General features: G+C 37.9%; 1 protein-coding gene across 1 annotated transcript in view; it reads left to right on the top strand.

Moving 5' to 3' along the window:
* LOC117170772 (MAM and LDL-receptor class A domain-containing protein 1-like) overlaps positions 1 to 14,827 on the top strand; it is a 32,501-nt gene extending 17,674 nt beyond the window's left edge. The window contains exons 9-18 of the mRNA XM_033357810.1: positions 3,470 to 3,707; positions 3,894 to 4,091; positions 4,165 to 4,537; positions 7,778 to 7,954; positions 8,046 to 8,472; positions 8,596 to 8,937; positions 9,030 to 9,251; positions 9,853 to 10,244; positions 12,692 to 12,857; positions 14,738 to 14,827. Of these exons, the coding sequence (XP_033213701.1) occupies positions 3,470 to 3,707; positions 3,894 to 4,091; positions 4,165 to 4,537; positions 7,778 to 7,954; positions 8,046 to 8,472; positions 8,596 to 8,937; positions 9,030 to 9,251; positions 9,853 to 10,244; positions 12,692 to 12,857; positions 14,738 to 14,790 (2,588 nt within the window). The 3' untranslated portion in view covers positions 14,791 to 14,827. The remainder of the gene's footprint in view (positions 1 to 3,469; positions 3,708 to 3,893; positions 4,092 to 4,164; positions 4,538 to 7,777; positions 7,955 to 8,045; positions 8,473 to 8,595; positions 8,938 to 9,029; positions 9,252 to 9,852; positions 10,245 to 12,691; positions 12,858 to 14,737) is intronic.
* Positions 14,828 to 15,245: the final 418 nt, after the last annotated feature.

Here is a 15,245-nt window from a genome sequence, read left to right as displayed (position 1 = left end):
GTGTTTCTTTAAAGGGCGAGCTGGAAAATTGATTCGAGATGTGACCAATCACTCTTCTGTGACCAGCCACTAGCACGTTTTTTTATTAAGGGTTAGTTGAAAAAGTGGCTCGAGATGTGACCAACCACTCTTCTGTGACCAGTGGCTAGCACGTGTTTTTTTTCAGGGCGAGCTGGAAAATGGTTCGAGATGTGACCAACCACTCTTCTGTGACCAGTGGCTAGCACGTGTTTTTTTTAAGGACGAGCTGGAAAGTGGTTCGAGATGTGACCAATCACTCATCTGTGACCAGTGGCTATCACGTGTTTTTACTAAGGACGAGCTGGAAAATTGGTTCGAGATGTGACCAATCACTCTTCTGTGACCAGCCACTAGCACGTTTTTTTATTAAGGGTTAGTTGAAAAAGTGGCTCGAGATGTGACCAATCACTCTTCTGTGACCAGTGGCTAGCACGTGTTTTTTTCAGGGCGAGCTGGAAAATGGTTCGAGATGTGACCAACCACTCTTCTGTGACCAGTGGCTAGCACGTGTTTTGTTTTAAGGACGAGCTGGAAAGTGGTTCGAGATGTGACCAATCACTCATCTGTGACCAGTGGCTATCACGTGTTTTTACTAAGGACGAGCTGAAAAGGTGGTTCGAGATATGACCAAACACTCTTCTGTGACTAGCTACTAGCGCGTGTTTCTTTAAAGGGCGAGCTGGAAAATTGGTTCGAAATGTGACCAATCACTCTTCTGTGACTAGCCACTAGCACGTTTTTTTATTAAGTGTTAGTTGAAAAAGTGGTTCGAGATGTGACCAATCACTCTTCTGTGACCAGTGGCTAGCACGTGTTTTTTTTAAGGACGAGCTGGAAAAGTGGTTCGCGGTGTGACCAATCACTCTTCTTGACCAGCCCGTAGCACCAGTTTCTTTAAAGGGCAAGCTGAAAAAGTGGTTCGAGGTGAGACCAATCACTCTTCGGTGACTAGTTGCTAGCACGTGTTATTTTTAAGGGTGAGCTGGACAAGGCGTTCGAGGTGTGACCAATCGCTCTTCTGGGACCAGCCGCTAGCACGTGCTTCTTTAAAGGGCTATCTGAAAAAGTGGTTCAAAATGTGTGCAATCACTTTTCTGTGACCAGTGGCTAGCACGTATTTTTATTAAGAGCGAGCTGGAAAAGTGGTTCGAGATGTGACCAATCACTCTTCTGTGACCAGCCGCTAGCACCTGTTTTTTTAAAGGGCTATCTAGAAAAGTGGCTCGAGATGTGTACAAACACTTTTCTGTGACCAGTGGCTAGCACGTGTTTTTATTAAGAGCCAGCTGGAAAAGTGGTTCGAGATGTGAACAATCACTCTGATGTGATCAGTCACTAGCACGTGTTTCTTTAATGGATAAGCTACTCCAAGCTTCCCGAGGCGAAAAGCGTGATTAGGCACCAAGCCAAAAGCAAAAGATGTACCTCAGAATGTATCACTCGTAGAAAAAAAATACTTGCAGCAAAAAATTTGTATTTCGATGAGATCTACAATTTTTGTTTGAAACATTTTTTGAAATTTTGCATATTGGCTGAGACAAACGCAAAAAAAAACATGAATTTTATGGATTTTTTTTATAGTTTCACCTTAAAAGTCAAGTTTGCGGGAATTTTCACAATCATATTCGTAATTAGCGCATCAAAATACATGGGTATACGTAGTTTGAAAGATTTTGGAGCTGGACCCTGATTGGAAGTTTGGAACTGACTCATTATAGCCCGCTCCGGTTTTGTTTGTTCACGCCTGAGTGCTCGCCTGAGTGACAACCGGAGAACCCGCGCATCCCGCGCAGCTTCTTCTTTGACCTAACTGCGGCGCGGCGTCAATTCTCGGAAGGGCTATAGAAGGGAGGGCTATTAAAGGGTTTCACTGGACTTAGTTGAAAGTTGAACTATGTTCTATAATTTGTGTTTGTTTGTTTGAAGATTTATAATTTTAATTTCAATTAATCTCTTTGGTCGAAAAATAATTTCTTTTTAACTGAAAATCGAATCATTCCAGATTTAGTTGAGAATTGATCGTTTTTAGTATTTGCTTGAAATTTGATCTACTTTGTTACAATCTTATTAAATCAATTGAAGAATTTATCTCTTGTTAAAAATTTAACTCTCATGTTCAAAATTTAAATTTCTGGGTTAAAAAGTCAAATGCTTTATAGAAAATTCGTCTTTTTGGGCTCAAAAGTTAACTGTTATGTAAAAAATTCTTCTTTAGGACTTGAACATTTCTGTATTGAAAATTAAACTTTTTTGAACTAAATACGCCTTTTAGGTTAAAAATTCTATTATTTTGGTCGAAAATTGATGTTTTATTGAAACTTCAACTACTTGGTTGAAAGTTGAATAGCTTTGTTCGAAACTAATTTTATTGGTTGAAGTGTTAACAATTTTGAAGAAACTTCGTTTTTATCATCAAAAATTATTTTCTTGGGCAAAAGATTAATTCAAAAATTTTTGGTTGAAAATGTAACTGTTTCTTAAAAAATCTTCTGGTTTGATTAAGGATTCAACTACTTTGTTGAAAGTTCGTCTTTTTTGCTTAAAACTGAACCTTTTGTTAAAAAATTCAACGTTTTGTAAAAAAACGTTTAATCTACGGGTTGCAAATTCAACGATTTTTTGAAAATTCATCATTTTTGCTGAAAAATCCATGAATTTGGTAGAAAATTCAACTATTTTATTGAAAATCCATTTTTCTTGGTTCAATTAATCTGATTTTGATGTGCAATTAAAAAAATTTTGGTTGCAATTATCACAAATGATATTTTTTTGTGAAATCATTTTCTTTGTTTGAATTCAGCTGTTCTTGATTTAAAATTAATAAAATTTTGCATAAAATATTAATTATTGCATTTTTTTGTTGAAAATTTGTTATTTCAAACTGAAAATTTGTTTTTTTATTTTATAGAAAATTTCTTGGTTGAAAATTTATCTTTGTAGTTAAAAATCCAACTGCCTTCTAGAAAATTGGTCATATTGGCTTGCAGATTAAATATTTAGTTAAAAATTAATTTCAGTGGCAGATTTGTTAAAAATTGATTTTTTAGTTGAAAAGCCAAATATTCGGTGTTTAATTTCAACTGTTGGATTGAAGATTAAATTTTCTTGGTTGAAAATTCAACTACACTGGAACCTGGATTTGCGTACGGTTTCGGGCACCGGGTTACTGTGATCTTCGACACAAATCCAAGTACTCCGAAGGTAAACGGGTAGGACATCCAGGTTCCAGTGTATTTTGTCAAAAATTAATATATTTTCACGTTCCATTTTGAATTCAATATGATACCTGTATACATACATTTAATTTAAAATAAGAAATTCTCCTATTATTCTCATAATAGCATGAAAAATTACCCTATTTCCCTTCTTTGAAAGTATTTCCGGCTGTGAAGTCTGTTATTATTATAAAATATTGAACCATATGAGAAATTTGATTTACATTTTTTAGATCGAGAAAGCAGTTCCCCAAATCCGATTGACTCTATCGATCGATCGGATGCACCCTCAAATCGAAATGAACCTTTTGATGAGGTAGAAAGAATTGAGCCTAAACAATGGCCAGAGAGACCGGAAATTTTTCCAACTCGAGGGATTTCCTCTACTCTTTCCACGACTGCGAGAACTTTTTCTCCAAGAAGAGGGACAAATCCGACGACTTTGGCTCAACGAGATCCTGCAACACAGAGGTGTCTTTCTAAATTATTAGAATTATATATTTTTTATAGTCAAATTACAATTTCTTCGGAACAAAATGTAAACACAAATTTTTTTACGTACTTTGTTAATTAACAATAAAGTGAAAATTGAAACGATTTTTAACATGTTTGATTCGATTGTTACTTTCGAGTAAGAGATAGGTTGTTTTTTCGAAGGTACCCACTAGTAACTGCACCCCCTCCAACAGCAGCTGTAGATGAAGTATTTTGTGATTTTGGACCTCTCCCTGGGCAATCACTTTGCGAATGGCAAGATGGAAACGGTGCTTTGAAATGGAATCCAGGAACTGGTCTTGGTACCAATTGGATGGGTGGACCACCGATTGATTCTACAGCTGGATCTCCCGAAGGAGGGTCAGATTCTTGATGATAATTTTCAAAGAAATTTTTAATTAAAAATAAAGTATTTATTTACTTTTCCTTTCAGATATGCCTTTTTGGAAACTTCTCATGTGCCACCAAAGGATAAAAAATTAAGAAGTCCGGGAGGCCTTTTGCATAGTCCTCAACTAGGAACTACGGGGGTGGTTGGAACCTGTTTCATGTTCAAATATGCGATGAATGGTTTGAGTTCAGCAGGTCTCAGGGTTCTTTTACATATGGGAATTGATGAATATTCAATAAAAAAGGAAAGAGCGGATGAAATCCCAACAGAAATTGGAACCAAGGCTCCAAATGCGACAACTCCAAACAAACCCTTCGATGCTGGGGAGGAAAGAGTTCTTTGGCACGCTCAGTATTATGTCCTTGGAGTTTGGCAACAGGCCCAGATCCTTTACACGTATCCTGAATTACATTCGGTATGAGAGCTGTGAATTTCCCTCATTTTCTGATATTATTGTTTGTTTTGTTTTGTTTATATGCGGGCGAGCTCTAAGGGTTTGTTGCCTGAGCATGACTGGTACCGTAGACTGGCAGAATACATTTAGGAATTCTTAATTATCCTTGCAGTATTTCCTCAATTGTCTCATGGGGTTTAACTTCAATTTGTGCTTATGATAGTTTAAGTGGTTGTGCTCTTTGATCATCTGAACCTTATGTCTTTCTTGGTTAACCTGCAGATTTCCCTGGTACTGTCCATTCTGTACGTATAGCCAAGGATGGCTTTCGCCTGTTGGCAACCCTGGGTTTATTACCAGTACTCCTGGTGCTTTAATCCAGAATCAGGTTTTTATGGCCATTCCGATGCATCAAGAAGCTAGTTCCAGTACCGGTACTGGGCCTAAGTATTCACTTGATGTGCCGCTGTTCGCCAGCTCGTCCACTTTTTTGTTGCCCCTAATCTCTGTTGACCATGAAATCACAGGAGGATCACATTATTCTTTTCTGTCAGTTGGTTCATTGCCTTTTTGCATACCAAAACTATCTTTGATGTTATGTATGGTTTTCCAAGTACGGTGAATGTTGCTGGGCTGTCCGAGCAAGTTGTAATCTGACGCCTGCAAACCTGGTTTTCGTCTATCAGTGTCTCGACGCAGTGGCGGATGACCAGGCCGTCCGCCTAAAAGATAGTGGCATGCCGTTCGAATGGGATCTCCATCACCTTTCTTCCTGTGCTGGCTTACATTCTTGTTATGATCGTCCTTCTCCTTTGGAAACATCTGTGTATCTGGTTTTCCCTTGCAGGAGTAAGGTACCATTTGCTTTCCAAACATCCATGCTTGAGATGAGGATGTGGAAAGTCCTTATGAAGTTTAAGCGTTCTTTTATTTTGTTTTGCCTTATTTCTAGAATTGGCAGTGCACTAATGTTACATGGAAGTCTATTGTGTTTAGTCTCCGAAGTACATCTATCTGCTCTTGCTAGGCTGGCATTTTCGTGATCGTGGCAGAAAATCATGCATCGTCTTGAGTTCTGCCCATGGCCACTAGAACACGGCCGCGTTTAGAAGCCTTGATTTAAGGACAGCGGAGTAGAGCCAGGCAATCATTTAAGGCCCTACATCCATGACACAGATAATTAATCGAATTTGAAATACTGAGCCCATTACCGAGGAATAAAGGAGCGTCGACTTTCGGTAATTTGTACTTTATCGTAAAAATTAGATAGTTATTAATTAGTTAGTACTTTTTCGGATTTCCCGCAAACCTTAAGTTACCACATCAGACCTCAGCAATGCGTAGTGCTAACCTTGTGAGCATCAATAAAGTTTCCATTTGAACCCCTCTTATTAGGATTATAAAGTTGTTTGCGTACTCCTGGGTAACATACCATTTCTCATTTAATCTCAGAAGAAGGCCGTCGACTACCGTACATCACAAGAGGGGTGAAAACACCCCTCTAATTATCCCCGCATGCTTCCTATCCAGCTTACCAGCTGGCCTGGCACACCTCACTTCTGAGGCCCCCGAGAGATGACTTTCAGCACCTCCTGTCCTCTGTGCAACGGGGAACTAAGAGCACCTGATCGCGGATATATATCTCGACCAGTTTCTCTAACGTCTACAGAATGAAATATGTCAAACTGATCGACCAACATCTTTAGAGGCAGTGTATTAGAGTAATGAAGGCCACTCTCGCAATGCTTGCCCTGAATAGTTTAGTCATTGAAGGGACAACGCAGCTCATGCCCTTTTGTAAGAGCATTGGGTAGAGTCTATCCCCCTGCTTGATATTAAAGAACTTTGCGGCGATGTCATTAGAGCTTTTCTCTCTCCTGGACCCAAAATTCTCCCTCTCGTTCATTTTGAGTTCACTGGAAACCTGGGAAGTGTATTTCCGTCATAAACTTTAGTGTCTTTAACTTCTTCGTAGAAGCTCTCCAGTTCAACTAGGTTTTTATTCCAACACTCATATTTCTATCTGGCTCAATGAGTTCTTTCATTTAGGGAGTTTAGTTCTGTTTTCCTTATCGTACATCGCTCCAGTTTTCACGGTGAGCTTCTCTGGTTGGATGTTCAGCCACTCCATTTTCTCCTAAGTCCTAATTATATTTGTAGAAACTTATCTATGGTACCGCAGCTTGTAGAAAATTTCACGAGCCTACCTTTGAGTGGCTGTTTGTATGATTCTTAAAGTATATTCCTGGAATTTCCTATCTTTGATACTCCCTCTTTCCTCAGAGCCAACTGGAACAAGATAGGTTTGTAATCCAAGAGATTTTATGATGACTTTTCAGTCCATCATCTTGCTCTTTAGTTCTTCCGAGCATAGATTCAAATAGAGAACCTCACTTCTGTAACTTCTCTGAAATGTGGGATATCCAGCTCAGTACCCTCTAGGTATTCAAGTAAGTATTTCTTCTGTTGTTGAGGCTTATACTCCCCCATATCGTATGATGGGAACTTGCGTCACAACGCAATATCAGAGGGGTTTCATTCTGTTGTCAGTGCTGAATTGGAGCCTCGACCTCTTTAGGAGATAGATACCCTCAGCATAGTTCAGGGAAATAAGCTGAGGCGATATACACGTCTAGCCTTTCTTCGCTTTCGCCCCTGAGTGTCAGCTTAATAACGGTGAGGTCCCTGGAGTAAAGCTAAAGAACTAAAATCGCATCTTCCTCTTCTTGTCCATAGGACCAGCAGGAAGAATATTTCCAGAGGATTCTAGCTTATCCTCGACCCCTGGTGAGGAACCTTGACTACTGATTGAAAGCAACGCTTCGCGGGCTCTCTTTTTCTGAGCACTGTTACGGTGGTACTCTGTCCAGAGAGCCCATTCGTTTTCTCTTCAATTAAGGTAACTTTATTGTTAACGTCGTTGTTAATGATACCCACCGGTGTCAGTTGGTCCCATAGTCCCTTGTAGGTACCTCGCTGTGCCCACCTCGATTAGGGGGGACACGTCAAGGTGTTTAAGTATTTGGTAACCGCAGTGCCATTCAGCCCTTGACATGGCGAGCACATCATAGCTTGGAGCATACGAACTCGCGCCCTCGACATTCCAGGGGGCTTTGCTATTTCCCCTTTAGTTCATCTTGACCATGTCCCTTATCCGATCAGACCCTTAAGCAATTCGACCATTTTCAAGGTCATATGATCCGCAGAGAAAGCTTTTGATGCTGATCAAATTTAGTTTTAACGCCTCTTACCATTTTCCAGCTTGTGATTGAAGGTGTTCCTGTGGATGCTGCCGATCCTTCAAGACTTTATCGTGGTTACATCGCAATTGATGACATAGATCTTCAACCAGGTTCCACCTGTGTTGGATTCTGCAATTTCGCAGGGGGATTTTGCGATTGGACCAACGATGTTGAAGATGATTTCGACTGGACGATTGTAACTATTGAATGCCAATATTCTAATAAACATGGGAAAATATAATAAAAATTAAGATTTCTGATTCTAAAATATCTCTCAATCTCTAAAGAGCAGAGGAAGTAATGACCCAACAACAGGACCAGCGATAGACAGTTCCAGTGATCGAGCTACTGCGGGTGGATATGCTTATATCGCATCCAGCTTTCCTCGACGACCTGGGGATGCCGCTAAACTCATGAGCGTCAGCTTCCCCGGCACAGGACCAGATTCTCCAATGTGCATGCACTTTTGGTTTCACATGTTTGGCTCAGGAATAGGAAACTTGAAGATTCATCTACGTCATTTTCGAAATTTGGACGCAGAACCACATGAAATTTGGAGTCTGAGCGGGAATGCAGGAAATGCTTGGTTCAAATCCGAGGTCACCATCAGTTCTATTGAAGACTTTCAACTTATCTTTGAAGCTACGGTTGGCAATACTGGAATGGGAGATATTGCTATTGACGAAATCACTTTTTCTCCTGGCGTATGTCCCGGTAATTAATTTAATCTCTATTTAATTAAGTAATAGACTAAAGGCCTATATAATGTTGCGTAATCTATTAAGAAAATTTGAGACATTTTAGACTCTGCGACTAATTGAATCATTTCTTTTGTAGCTTTACCACAAGTTGCGGCACCCAATCCAAGAGATTGTACTTTCGAAATCGACGAGTGCGACTGGGTTAATTCTCGGGATCCAGATAGAGTCGAATGGGAAAGAGTATCAAATTCAGTCTTGAGTCCTCGAAACCAGAGGAAACCTTACAGCAACGGCCATACAGTTAGTCGTCGAAACGAATTTTTTTTGGGACTTGGACGTTCTAGAGGTGCACGAATTAGTGGAGGTGGTACAGCTCAATTAGTCAGCCGAGATATGAAGGGATCTGATGAGCCTCTATGTATCACCTTCTGGTATTTTATGTTTGAATCTTTCATCGATTCGACTGGTCCTAGTTTAGGTACGTTTTTAAAATTTAAATTTAATTTTAAATGTGATACTACAGGAAAATAGTCACCATCTCTACTGAAGAAATTTCATCTTTTGAAACAGGAGTTCTTCGAGTTTTAATACAATCCTTGGGCGAAACTGCTTCAGAAGCCACACCAATTTGGCAACTTTATAATAATCAAGGACTGACCTGGAATTTTGCACAAGCGAGTATAAACGAAAAAAAGGATTTTAACATCATCTTTGAAGGCACTTGGGGACCCAACAGAGCAAGTGGTAGCATTGCAATTGATGACGTTGCTTTTTATACTGGAAACTGCACCGGTAATAATTTTTTTAAATAATACAATCCAAAAACAATAATGTTTATATAATCCTTGTAGAATTCGTAAATTATCATCAAGATCAAGCTTCCTTCGAATGCAATTGAGATGTACATCATTTCTGAAAACAAAAGACAACATTTGGTGGTCATCCGCTTCATACAAATACCAAACTTTTATTATAAAAATAAATAAAAGTGCCACAATCCATACAATCCGACGTTTAGACACGGTTTTGTGTATTTTTTAAGGCTGAAATAACTAAAATACAGAACAATTGTACAGGCTAAACTCAAATACCAAATAAAACAGAGAAAACTTTAGAACCCTTCGAAAAAGTGACCGTATTATAAACGTCCGATTGTACGGATTTTGAAACTTTTATTTATTTTTGAAATAAAAGTGTAGTATTAACATGAAACAGATCATTTTTCCTCTTCGGTTGAAAATTTAAGTGGTCTATTTTTAGTTGAAAATTTATCTTTTTCTTTTGAAAAATCAATTTCCCATTTTGTCTTAATAAATCAGTCCATGTCCTCTGTATTTGAGAACATTACATCTTGGGGGTAAAAAGTCTGTGTTCAATTTTTGACTATTTCTAGCGAGACCTACGAGTGCAGTAGTGAAGAGAGAAGATTGCAGTTTCGAAAAAGGATTATGTGGTTGGGAGAATAAAACATCTTCTGTGAATGATAGGACCGTGAATTGGCAACGAGCATTCCTGACTCATAGACCGGCACAGCTATTAGACAAGACTTTCGGTGCAACGGGAGACTTTGTCTTTTTTGATATTTTTACTACCAATCAAAAGTCAGCAGAAGTTCAGCTTTTATCGCCAGTGGTTAATAATGCGCCTGATGAGACTGCAATTTGCTTCACATTCTGGTTTGCTGCCTTTGGTGTTGAGGAATCGACAACTTTGAGAATTATTAAAGTGTCTGTTGAAGGAGACAGGATTGAAAATGAAGATGAAGAGGGCGAGGATAAAGAATTGGTAGGGAATTACTTGAACAGGGTTGTTACATGCTAGAAAAGTGGGTCCTTGTAAAAAAAGTCAATTTAAGCTGGCAATCAAGGTCAATCTATGGGTGAAGACTGATTCAAAAGTACTCAAATAAATAGGAGAAGGTGATGTGGTTTGGGTCGAAACTCGGGGGATCTAGTTCACCTCATCTTGAGGACTTCACTTCGTCGGGGGCGCACCACTTGTAACGTTGGCAAGTGAGGCATTGGTAGAGTCACTCGATCTGGCTCGCGCTCGTTACACGCAAATTTTTTATGCTGAGAATTGTTTTGGTGATGTCGCCGTTATGCGGGGGCTTCGCACGATTACAAAAGTTAATAAACTTTTTTTATTTTAGACTCGAAAGTTAGCCAATACCCAGATATCAAAATGTGCGCATGGAGCCCGCCCCCGGTGGATCGAAGGAACCGAAAGAAGCATCTACAAAGTACCCGTAAAGATCCCACTGGATCCCCATTCGGTTGCTTTTAAAAAAACTAAAAAAAAACAGCAAGATCAACTTTTAAACTGTTGAAAATCGGATTCAACGTTAAATTTTCTATAAGAAACTCACAGAGTAATCGCAATACTTTTTTTTGCAGCGTTAAACATTTTAAAAAAATGTAATTAACTTTTACTAAAGGTGACTTCAAGCGCATCCATAATAGCTCAAGTAGTAAGTTGCGCACGAAATTTAAAAATAAAATTCCCTTTCACTTGCATCGCAGCCTTGTTGTCTGAGGTTTCCACTGCGTGGCGCTAGCATCTAGACAAAATTCTTAAAGTTACCAAAGGAACGCTTATTAACTGCTACTAAAAGAAGATGCACTTGAAGGCGCCTTCGGCCCATGTAAATAACAGGTATTTTATTTTTTTAAGTTTTTAACGCTGCAAAAAAAAGTATTGCGGTGACTCCGAGAGTTTCTAATGCAAATATTAACGTGGGATCCGAATATCAACAATTTAAAAGTTGATTTTGCTGTTTTTTTTTGTAGTTTTTTAAAAAGGAACCGAATGGGGTCTTCACGGGTACTTTGTAGAGGCTCCATGCGGTTCCTTCGGCCCGCCAGGGGCATGGCGCGGGTGCAACGTGCAAATCACTCCGCACGTCGTAAGGGCAAGGTTAGAGACAGATGTGTCAACAATTGAGTCGCATATACGCCGCATGACGTGTCCGCACATATGCGTCAAATGACGCGTTATCGATATATAGAGATAAATATTGCATCTAATTACATTCTTACTACAGACACAATTTTCCTGTATGATTTATTAAACTGCTTCAATGGGACCCGTGCATCTGAGAAACTATGCGCACGCACAACTGAAATGCGCGCGCGATATTTTAAATGGCAGAGTTTTAGAGTAAGCTATAGAAGGTATTTTTAAAACGAATTTCTTTATAGATAATATAAATGAATGAAAAATAATGATAGCTTAAAATTTAGATCTCTTCATACTGCATAAAAATAAATTTAATAAGTTATATAATCTTAAAAAGAAAAATTTTAAGCATTTAGGTTTCTTACGTTGTAATTATTTATGGCACGTTCTGATAAAAAGAACTCCCTCGTGTAATGGGGTTTTTCTATTTCTTGTATGGAATTTTAAAAGTTTTTTACATATATTGAAACAAATTTAAATATATTGATCACACTAATTTATATGTACAAGAATATATTTTAACGTGATAAATAACGTTGAAGTGTTCCCTTTCTCTTGCAAAATCATAACAAAGGACATAAATAAAATTTATAGCTTTTTTTTAAATCCGCATGTTACTCCGACACCTTGTCGCGATGACGGTCACATGCTATGTGGCACATCGCGTACACCGTTTGCGGGCGCAGTGGGGATTTAGGTACGATCTGCAAGTCGTGCTGGCACTGTGTTGGTACTCCTGCAGACATATCGCGCTCTCACGTCGTGCGGCCTGCTTGCTGCATCATGCATTGTTATCTGGGAAAGCCATTAAAAATAACCTTCGCTTTTCTTTGGTTGATAGAAGCGATTAAACAAGTCAAGGTCACTGTAATATTCAAAATATTTCTAATTTTTCTTATTTTCTTTAAAATAAAGTATTCAAACTACATTTTCTCTAAGGGAAAATCTGAAAGATTCAGCAAACAAGAAAGAATTGATACTGATGCGGGCGAATAAACATTTTTGAATGCACGCAAATCCCATTTCCTGATTCAAAATTTGGCTATGACCCCTTATATTTATAAACAAGCCTTGTTTTTGCATTAATATTATAAACGTCGTGGAAAATAAAAAATTCGTCTGGGAAGATGCAGGTAATTTCGAAATTGTGATTTTGTAGCAATCCTGTTGTAAAATGAGAATTTACCAAATTTCCTACTTGTAATTGGTTGAATTTATTCATTCATTTGTCACCAAACGAGTTCTGAGACTTTAGAAGAAATAATTTTTTCCAGCTCTGGCAATTGTCTGCGAAGGGATTTAATAATATAAGGCCCTCCTGGACAGCAGCACAAGTCACAATAGACGCAAGAACACCTTATCGCCTGATTTTGGAAGGCAGTGCAAGCAATGGAGGCTTCGCTATTGACGATATCAAATTTCAACCTGAAGCTTGTACCAGTAAGTATTTTAATTTTTTTCCTTAAATTATTCATCGAATCTATTTCAAATCAGGCAGTTCAAGACTTTAAATTTCAGAAACTCTTATCGACTAAATATGTATGTAGCTTTGCCCAGGAAATTAGGAGACACGCATTTTTCCAAATGACGAAAAAAAAGTCTGTGAAGATACAAATATTTTAATTTTGACGTCTATTTAAAAAAAATAGTCAACAAAGATTTCGCAGCTTACTGCGGCGTTCATTAACTCGTTCAAATCTCCCTTCTCTTTCTCAACTTTCCCTTCTCGTCCCAAAAGTCCTCCTCTTAACCCCCCCCCCCACTCGGTTCCAGTACTTCTCCCTCCTCTAATTCCCATCCCTTCCCCTAATTCCCTCCTCTATTCACGCTCACTTCCCTACGATCCCTCCCCTCTCCGTTCTGCCTTTCCCATCACTTCTCTTACTTTGACCTTACTTCCCAATCAATTCTAATACTTCTTCACCTCCGTCCTTCACCTCTCCTACATCCACCATCCACTCACGCACAGTTTCCTATCTTTCTTAATACTCTTCCCCATCCTTCCCTTCTTATGACTTCTCTCTCCCTTCCTATAAATGAGTATACATTCCCACTGCTTTCCCTACACAAAAAACACCAAACGGTCGTGATTGTTGCGCCGCAACGAAAGCGAAGTCCATAAAAGTACAGTCCACGAGACCAGGAAACAAATTTTATACTTTTAAATCCATTTTAGACCACAGACTGACTTTGGCAAACGCTTATTTTTAATAATAAAAGCGAAACATCAAATAAAAGTTTCTCTCAGATTTAATTAAGTTTTAAAACCTAAATCGTTCTAACTCGGCTAAATATTATTGAAATGACTTCATATTTATAGGACTTATTCAAAATGCTATAGCGATGCCTAAGAATTCATTGAAAAGTTAAAAATCGCTTATGGTTTAATCATATCTGATTGCAAAATGAGGTAAGTCGATAATTATGTTTTTTTTTGTTTCGCAGGCAAAAAGTATCACGGTAACTTCGGGTTTCAAACAACTTTCAGTGAGTGATTTGTTTAAAAATGTTGAATGAAGCTTTTTTGGAAAATCTCATACCAATTAGTAAGAAATTGACTGGGATATTCATATTTAAAAAAAGTACTCGACGTCTGCCTGCGCTGTTAACGCGAGAGAAGGCTGCCTGGCTGACGTCGAGCACTTTTTTCAAATATGGATATCTCAGTAAATTTTTAACGAATCGATATGAGATTTTCCAAAAAACTTCATTCAACATTTTCAAACAAATCACTATCTGAAAGTTGTTTGAAACCTGAAGTTACCTTGATACTTTTTAACGGCGAAACCAAGAAAACACATTTATCGAGTTACGTCATTTTGCAATTAAATAGTATTAAACAATAAGCGATTTTTAACTTTTCTATGATTTCTTAGGCATCGCTATAGTATTTTGAATAAGTCCTATAAATATGAACTCATTTCAATAATATTTAGCCGAGTTAGAAAGATTTAGGTTTTAAAACTTAATTAAATCTGAGAGAAACTTTTATTTGATGTTTCGCTTTTATTATTACAAATAAGCGTTTGACAAAGTCAGTCTGTGGGCTAAAACGCATTTAAAAGTATAAAATTTGTTTCCTGGTCTCGCGGACTGTACTTTTATGGACTTCGCTTTCGTTGCGGCGCACCACTCACGACACAGGCAGGTGGGGGTTCGATGTCGCTGGGAGGGGGTTTCGCGTAATTGGTACGCTCTCGCTACGTAAAAGTCTTCAGCGGACATCAATATTTCATGCTTTATTTGAAATTGATTTAAATTATTAAATTATTGTTACACAAGATGGAGTAAGTTTAAATGAGAAACTTTTTCTATTATAGCGAGACCAGCAGCAGCAGCTAGCTCAACTGACGACACTCGAGTCCTAACCTAAAATTGTTCGCTGTTACTTAAAATTCAGAATATATCGAATAAAATAAACATTACAGAAACTGTATATGATATTAAAAGTTGATGGAATAATTGCTGATGTTGTGTTCATCGGAAAAACATCGAATTAAAAGTTGTTACCATAATTTTAACTATGTTTTAATTTATATTCTAATGTTAAAATATGTATGCGGAATTTTTTTTTCGATTTGAATTTATTGTATTCTAGGTAGAATAGTCCTGAAGGTTTACAACAATTGATTAAAAATATTGTTAATTCATTTATTTTTTATTATTTCCGATGCTTCGAATTGTACGTCATTTTATAATTTTTTCAATTTTTTGTTTTAAAATATTTTTTAAATTTATTATATTAATTTATAAAAATTATTTGTTGAACAGTTTAAAGTCGAAAGCAAAACAGGTTTAATTGGAAAATATTAAATTTCAGACAATTAG

The sequence above is a fragment of the Belonocnema kinseyi genome, chromosome 4, assembly GCF_010883055.1.
Source record: "Belonocnema kinseyi isolate 2016_QV_RU_SX_M_011 chromosome 4, B_treatae_v1, whole genome shotgun sequence".
Taxonomy (NCBI): domain Eukaryota; kingdom Metazoa; phylum Arthropoda; class Insecta; order Hymenoptera; family Cynipidae; genus Belonocnema; species Belonocnema kinseyi.
The sequence above is the reverse complement of the archived record's forward strand: the minus strand, read 5'-3'. Positions and strand labels throughout refer to the sequence as shown.